The following is an 8,676-nucleotide window of genomic DNA, read 5'->3' as shown; positions in this document are numbered from 1 at the left end:
CAACTAAAAAAATAAATCAAAATCTGATGTCCCGTTTAGGATCTGTGGGTGTGTGAAGTTAGCTATGACGGCTACTGGTGCTCTTCCCCTACTGAATGTAATGAAATACCTTGACAATCCAAGCAAACTTTAAAAATAGTCACCTATTTGAGTTGAACTACTTCGAACTTGATGTTTAATTATCATCATTGATGGTAGTCATTATTGAATGTAATGAAAGTTTTTTGGCAGGCATGGTTATAATATCCAATGTGTATCTAGGTTGTATTAGATATGTATCTGTTATGCACCTTCAAGGAGGGACAAAGAAGTATCAGACTACTCTGATTTAGGAACTTAGAGTGTGTCAAGTTAGCTATAATGACTACATCTTTACTCTCCATAAACTAAAATAATAGCTATAAGTAGTGAAATTGCATAGAAAAATAACCAAAAAAAAACTCATCAAAATGGAGTAAAACTAGATTTCTCTATTTTCGTTATTTAAAAAATCGAAGTCACATCGATGAATCCATGGTGTTCACAATGGACAGTAGTCGATTAGACTGCCACTACATTTTTACCACCACTATAACTGGCGGTACTTTCAAACGCATACCAAGAAGAGCGAAGAGAAAGAAGATTAATACATAAACTTCCCTAATAATACATTGAATTCACGGTTTTCTTCTTATTTTAATAATTGAATCAGAATGTACTGCCCGTTTGTCTGGCTGTTCAAAGGTACTGGTTGAAAAAATCTTCAATTGTAGTGTAATTTATGGCAGGATAGAGCTCACAGGCTTCTACGTCGTGTGGCTCTTGAATTGAGAACTTGTATTGGCAGCCATTGATGAAGATATCATGGGTGAGCGCAGCCACAATACTTGAAGGCATTTTGTTAGCTGCAAAGAATCAGAATTCATTAAAGCTCAGATCTTTGTATATGGTACAGCCCTAACTTTAGAATCGAATGTAATGCACTAAAATGATCCGAAACCCACTAATTGTGTCATACTTATGATTCAAGAAAACTCAGAAAGTAACTTTCAGAAAATTTCAGTGCATTTATAATGATGTGTGGCAACAGAATGTCTCTGATCTAGAATTCAAGTTACCTTTGGCTATCACCAGAAGATCCTCTTCGGTAATAACTACCCTTGGCAGGGTCTTCTGAATCTTTCCTTCCCAAATGCTGGCCATCTCATTTAATGTCAGAAAATTCAGGGGTGGTCTGAAATGCAGAGACTTGTTCAGTGTTCTTGGGTCGTCAACAGCTTGCATGGTGTATGCACCAATGTCTTCGCCAGCCACAAAATATGCTGTTACACAGTCAATAACAACGCCATTAATGTGCTACACCAGATGAAATAGCTTAAATATTTGTTATCTGAAATGGCAAAACTTCTAATCAATAACAACGCCATTAATGTGTTGTACCTGATGAAACAGCTTAAATATTTATTAGAAACCCTTTAATGAACCAATTCAAGCACCTACCTGGGAAACTGCCGATTTAGGGTTTATTTCAAAAGTGGATACAGGTCAATTAGTGGGAAGAGTTAACAGATCAAACAAAATCGATAGCGAGAAGATTGAGAGAATGAAAGAGATTATATCAAACTGTAAAGTGGGTATGGATCGGTTTAGTGGGACGAGCTAAGATCAAACACAGTCGTGATCAGTTAGTCTTGTCACTTTAGTGTGGAAGAGTTTAAATAGATCAAACACAATCGATGTTCAGTGTCGCAAGGAGAAGGTTGAGAGAATGGGTGAGTTCATAACAAATTTAAAAGTGGGTATGAATGTAGTGAGGTGAGGTTGAGAGAAGGGAGAGTTTATATCAAATTGAAAAGTAGATTCGGATAAATTAGTCTTTGTCATTTTAGTGGGAAGAGTTAAAAGATCACCAAAAATTGATATTTTGTGTATTTTGATAGAGGACAAGGTTGAGAGAATGGAAGAGGTTATATCAAACTGAAAAGTGAGTATGAATCAGTTAGTTTGCCACTTAAGTCGAGGGGAGGTTGAGAGGAGGGAAGAGTTTATATCAAATTGAAAAAAAGTGAATATGATTGAGTTAGCCTTGCCACTTTTGTGGGAAGAGAAGATTGAAAGAAAGGAAGGGAGAGTTAATATCAAATTTAAAAATGGGTATGGATCAGTTAATCTTATCTCTTAATGGGAAGAGCTAAACATATCAAACAAAATTGATGTTCTGTGTACATTGATAAAAGGGAAGGTTGAAAGAAGAGGAGAGTATATCAAATTGAATAATACAAAGAGTGACGCATCACGAAACAGAAATATCTATAGACTATGTTTGATCTTTTGACCAGATATCTATCCCATCCTATCCTATTCCGTATTTCCCACAGTTTTGTTTGCTTGAGGTCCTTATAAACCTACCATAACAATTATCAGCTTTGCTTAATTGGGTTTAACTATTTACCTTTCACATTGCCATCTCCATAGATTTCAAAGCGGTCAGAGGGAGGTGGGATCTCAGTGGGATGTGTGTGGTAATAATAAGGCCAGCCTGCAATGGAGTTACAGCAGATGTATGTATAAGGAATCATGGCTTCTTCCACAGAACGACGGATTTTTCTCTTCTCTTTGTAGAAAGTAAGGGCAGGCTCCTCTGGGTCTGCATGGTCTACATCGTGCCCGAATTCAGAAGGAAGAAACCTCTGCAAAATCAAAATTTCCATCCAAATAAATCAATCCAAATCATCCCAAATGAATGAATAAATCTCTGTACCTGAGATCCACCGTGTACGATCATAGTCTCATTGTACTAGCAATCTGACAGGAATTGATGGAGGAGGGAAGAAAGTGTCAAACCTTAACGGAAGAACCCACTTCCTTAATGGCGTCTATGAGTTTGTGCTGGCTAAGAATCTGGGGCCCACCAACGGTAGATATAACAATGTCCACTTGCCTTACCGCTTTCACTAGAGAATTGTAATCCTCTAGGCACCCCTATACCAGATAAATGTCAGTATGTAATTCCCACCATTGCAAAAAACTATTGACTCGCATACATAAAACACAGCGTGGTGCCTTCAATGCAGCAACACCTGTCGATAATTAAACCCCACTGAAAAGAGAATAATAGACAACTTGTCTCACATTCAGACCAACAAGATAAATCTTTAAAATAAAGCAGTGAATGCAGTAAAAAAGGTTTTCTTAAACAGCTTACGGATAAGCAATGTGTAAGGTACATAAGTAAATCGAAAAGGATCTCCACGAGAAAACACTGAATCAGATTTTCAGTATCTACCACCACATCAAAAAAAGACAAATATGTAGCTGAGTTTATCTTATGACGAGACAGTGATATAAAGAAGTGGGTCCAGTTAATTAGTTCTTAAAGTAGAAGTCGTGCATGCATACAATTGTCACAGGTTTAAACACAAAAGCTTTTATCACCATTAAATATTTATCTTATGACGAGAAAGTGATATAAAGAAGTTGGTCCGGTTAATTAGTTCTTAAAGCAGAAGTCGTGCATGCATACAATTTTCACAGGTTTAAACACAAAAGCTTTTATCACCATTAAATATTTATCTTATGACGAGACAGTGATATAAAGAAGTTGGTCCGGTTAATTAGTTCTTAAAGCAGAAGTCGTGCATGCATACAATTTTCACACGTTTAAACACAGTAAAGCTTTTATCACCATTAAATATTCAATCAAAGTTGGTAGGGTTTCACTATTGCAAAATTTTCAATCTAAAATATTTTCATTTTATAGGCCTAAACACAAATTCCCGCAATCAAGTTTGCATAGCTTTATAATTGCAAACTCTTCGTCCAGAAAAGTTTTGTTCACTTAGTATATATGTGTGGGCGAGGGTCTACAAAAATCAAAATTAAAAAAATAGAAATCAGATTTTTTAAATCAGTAAATTGACCATCAAATTATAAAAGCTTTTGAGACAAATCTCAAATAAAGTCTAACTTACGACGAGACATAATGATGGTGGGAATGGGTCAACAATGACATCTTAAAACAAAGTTCATACATACATACAATTTTCACAGGTCTAAACACAACCTTCATCACCATTAAATACCCAATCAAGTTTACATGGCTTCACAATTGTAAAACCTCACCCAAATAAAAATCCATTTCATAGGTCTAAATACATACTTCATCCCTTCATCATCATTAAATACCCAATCAATTTTACATGGCTTCACAATTGTAAAATCTTCACCCAAATAAAAATCCATTTCACAGGGCTAAATACATACTCCATCGGACAATCAAGTTCATATGGGTTCACAATTGCAAAAGTCTTCAACCAAAAAAATTCCACCTACACTTCATCTATATTCAACAAGTTGAAAGTGGAAAGAAAGAAAGAAAGAACTCATTATCAATTTGAATAGCAAAACATCCTCAACTCGCAGCTTAATATATTCAAGAAGGTGAAAGTTGGAAAAATGAAAGAATAGTAAAACTTCGCACATGCTTTAATATATTCAAGAAGGTGAATGTTGGAAAAATGAAAGAATAGTAAAACTTCGCATTAGAATAATGTAAGCTTACAAGATGAAAGTTTGAAAAAACGAAAGAACTTAATAAAAGGCCCACAATTCACAACAAAACTGAAACTACACATGCTATGAAATCTGGCAACCTTGCTGATAAAACCTTGAACCAAAACAACTTAAGCAAAAAAAATTCACCTAAAACCAGAAACAAGCAATCTAATACCATACCAACTTGGCACTTACATGAAGAATATGAACACCAAAGTCGCTCAATTCCTGAACAAGCTTCTTCTTGGCACTGGTAGGCCTCACCAGAGCATAAGTGATCCGCCCTGACTTAACACTAGCCTCTGCAACAAAACGGCCAATAAAACCAGTAGCTCCTATAACAAGAACCTTACTGCTCACATCCTTCTGGTTAACAATACCATGGCCATTACTGGTCACATCTTTCTCCATGTTAAGAAACTCAACATGGGCATTGACACCCACTTCCTTGTCCTTGTACCCACCATTAACATGACCATTGCTAGTGACATCCTTCTCCTGGCTAACAATACCATTAATACCATGGCCATTACTGATCACATCCTTCTCCATGTTAAGAAACTCAACATGGGCATTGATGCCCACTTCCTTGTCCTTGTGCCCACAATTAACATGACCATTGCTAGTGACATCCTTCTCCTGGTTAACAATACCATTGATAGCATGGCCATTACTGGTCACATCCTTCTCCATGTTAAGAAACTCAACATGGGCATTGATCCCCACTTCCTTGTCCTTGTGCCCACCATTAGCATGCCCATTGCTAGTAACAGCCTTGTCCTTGGAAACACTGAGATGACCATTAGAGATGATGGTGGAACTATTCTCGGTATTGCCGCAGCCGCCGCCATTGCCATTGGTGAGAATGGTGTTAATGGATAAACCCCCATCTTTTGGCGGCTGCAAGCACGACAGATTAAACTGGTGCGCGACGTTGGGAGCACAGGCCATTTTATTTCTTTTCTCTCTTTTCTTAAAAACAAAGAGGGAGAAGAGAGAAAAAAAAAACACTGTGAAAGTGTGCGACAATCTTTTCGGTTTGGTAAGCTCTTATATAAAATTTGAAGTGAGAACTCCCACTTAGATTTTACTTTCTCTATGAAAGAGGTCAAATATATGACGCTTCTCCTTGTCGTGTGGAGGAGTTCGCTGCCAAACCAGCCAAACCAGTGTTAGATACAACTAACACCTCAGCTGCCCTTCACAACGTATTCAAACAGGAAATTCTTATCTTGTTTGAAAAAAGACCGTTAGGTGACTGTATCTTTACATTATAAAAGTGCTGTGGATTTATTCCCTCCATTATAACCATTTACGGAATTACGGGGTCAAATTTACATTGAGAAGGGCAAGACACGAGGCTATATTCTTGTATTAATCGCTAAACCTAGAAATAGTAGTATCTAGCTGCTCCACCAAACCTGAACACATATTCCTCCCCGAATGGACGGATAGTGTCCGTGGGACTAAATTCAACTCTTATCGAATTTGACCACATTTAAGAGCTTAGTTAGGTCAAATTAATTGTCGTGGAACACGAGGCTGCCATTCATGTTCCCTTTGTTAAGGGGGAGGATTCATTTTTGTCCCTTAATTACCCATCCCCTCTTGTAAGGGCAAGGATTTTTTTTTGCCCCACTCTAAGATTAATGTTTATTTAGTATTTCTAGATAAAAGGTATATAATTATGTTAAAGATGTTTCTTATATGAAGCAGATAGTAAATCTTGGTAATCCATGATTGATATCATTTGAGTATAATGCAAGACAATTGAAACGATTTCAATTGTCAGATTTTTTTCGTTCACTGATTGTGGGAGCAAACCTGAAGTTCAAAGAGATGTTGATCATGTTGAATGTTGTGACAAGGTGTGAGTAGAAATAATTATACATTTGCTAGTTTGTGCGGCTCACATAGAAACCATCATTGTGAAAATGAATCACCATGCCCAATTTATGGTCTTCGATGTGAATCCAATATGTCATGTTCATCCATGGAGATGCAAACCACGTTGAATGTGGTGACGAGGTGCGAGTAGAAATGATTGTACATTTGCTATTTTGTGCGACTCGCGTAGAAACCATCGTTGTGAAGAATAAAGCTACCTTGCGTGGGTGTATTAAATAATAAAAGCTACCTTTATTGGTATAGTACCATGTAGCATTTAAAGACTTGTTAATTCCTTCCCTAAAGTGGACCAATACTTTGCCACAAGGGGCACTAATTATATAGCTAAGAAATATGCATGCATGTGAAGTGGTGACTCCATTATTGAAATGTAATTATAATATTCTAAATACATGATTGTAGTATGCCAAGGGTTGGTATTTGAGTTTGTTGCATGCATATATTCTAAGGTATTAATTGATGTATGTAGAGTATTGTAAGAGATTGATGTATTAATGTTGTCTATATGAGTTGTAGGTAGGTGTAGTTGTGTTGGGTAGTTGCACATGATCATATGTCTTTATCGAGAGCTATAATATTTCAAAGGAATCTTTAAATCTAGTTGGTGGTTCTCTCTTGTCATGTTTGCTTGCTTAATGTCATAACCTGGATGTGATTAATGTTGTAATATTCTAATGTATTATACAATACTTTGTAATGGCATCTCTTTTTTGTATATGAGATATTGTTGATTATATATTGTTGTAAGATCCCAATTGTTGTTGATGTGTTACCATATTTTACAACTATTCCTTCTAAGAACAATGACATGCTTGATTCTTTATGTTCTTAGAAACATTGTTATTGAAATTGGGTCATGCAAGAAAGAGATTATCACCCATCGAGAAGACACAATTGACACCTACTATGCATGACATGTTGTTTGCACACCTCCAAAACTAGCTACCAACAATGATAATGAACTTATGCATTATAGACCAAAAGAAAGAGAACCTCATGATGTAGACAAGTGGTAGCTCTTACCATGCTTCCACCTAGGGAATACCACTATTTTGACATTTAGATGACTAGTTGCTAAAACACTAGCCATAATTAGACTATTAATGTATTTGCCCTATCTTTGTTAAAGAATGTTCTTGTGCCTATTGTCCCCAACTATTCAACTCACTAGGTTGAACAACTTCAAACCAATTTATGTCTAGCAAATGACACATTTCCTTTCAACTAACAAACTAATCCCAACATTGTTGTGAACTACTCTTCTTTGTTAGGAATGCAACCACCACTTTGAATTATCATGCAAGGTACTATACGAATAAAGAAATGATATTAATTAGTAACATTAAGATGAAAATTTCTACAAATGCACCCCATGCATAAACACCCTTATCAACATCGACTCCACCAATAGTGACCACTTACAATGCAATGCATTAAACACTACCATTCTATAAAATGCATGATCTAACATTTAATAGAACAATAATCAACATTGAAATACTTATCATTAGTCTCTTACCCTCATAATAATATTATGTCGAGTTCAATTTTATTTTTTTTCGTTTTTCATAGAGATATCCCACGGCTCATCCTAGCGTTTTCCACCAAATCTTACCTTGAACTTACTTTTTACCAAATTATAATACCAATGAAACGAAAAGAAACAAAATAAAAAATACCAATGAAACGAGAAGAGACTAATATCTCTTACGCATATACAACATAATATATACACAATCTAATGAATCAAGCATCTCTCCAAATTTACAAAAAGTATACTCTCTAACCTTTGGGTCCAATCATTGAGCTAATTAGAAATGTCGGGGGGTTAAGTCATATATTTTCTAGGGTAAGTTTTTTCCTCTCTATGATAAAGAATGATTTGTATAAAGTCAAATCCAATAAAGCATCACACACAATAAATGTACGAAAAGTTAAATGCTCCGTCACTGAATAATAATAAATTTTGTTTTATTTTTTTATTCCTTGAAGTTAGTAGCATACAATAAAATTCTTAAAATCAGCAAAGTTCTCGCCGCATCAAACGAGTGGTGTACTTAAAATAGGATTATAAAAGATAAAATGAATGAATTACTCACTATCTTTCTTTGCCGGCTGATTTAAGATTTTATAAATTGTGCACATTAAATGTATTGTATATTTTTGAAATTGGGTAGTGTCTTTCTAATTTTGTGGTGATTTTTGAATTCTAGTCATTTTTAGTAAATCATATAT

At 35.6% G+C, this 8,676-nt stretch overlaps 1 protein-coding gene across 1 annotated transcript; it reads right to left on the bottom strand.

Moving 5' to 3' along the window:
- Window positions 1-450: 450 nt before the first annotated feature.
- Window positions 451-5,613, bottom strand: LOC131027773 (isoflavone reductase homolog A622). The gene is made up of 5 exons (XM_057957859.2): window positions 4,729-5,613; window positions 2,824-2,961; window positions 2,432-2,669; window positions 1,098-1,301; window positions 451-884 (listed from the first exon to the last, which is right to left on the bottom strand). The coding sequence occupies exons 1-5, from the start codon at window positions 5,482-5,484 to the stop codon at window positions 718-720; spliced, it is 1,503 nt and encodes a 500-aa protein (XP_057813842.1). The 5' UTR covers window positions 5,485-5,613; the 3' UTR covers window positions 451-717.
- Window positions 5,614-8,676: the final 3,063 nt, after the last annotated feature.

This window comes from Cryptomeria japonica, chromosome 5 (genome assembly GCF_030272615.1).
Source record: "Cryptomeria japonica chromosome 5, Sugi_1.0, whole genome shotgun sequence".
Taxonomy (NCBI): domain Eukaryota; kingdom Viridiplantae; phylum Streptophyta; class Pinopsida; order Cupressales; family Cupressaceae; genus Cryptomeria; species Cryptomeria japonica.
Note: the sequence above shows the minus strand (reverse complement) of the source record. Positions and strands in the feature narration are given on the sequence as shown.

Excerpts from the sequence above, each read along its gene's own strand:
- LOC131027773 (XM_057957859.2), bottom strand. The coding sequence starts at position 5,484 with ATGGCCTGTGCTCCCAACGTCGCGCACCAGTTTAATCTGTCGTGCTTG. Across the intron at positions 2,962-4,728 it reads TTGGTGTTCATATTCTTCAT|GGGTGCCTAGAGGATTACAA; the intron begins GTAAGTGCCAAG and ends TATCTGGTATAG. Across the intron at positions 1,302-2,431 it reads TGGAGATGGCAATGTGAAAG|CATATTTTGTGGCTGGCGAA; the intron begins GTAAATAGTTAA and ends ACTGTGTAACAG.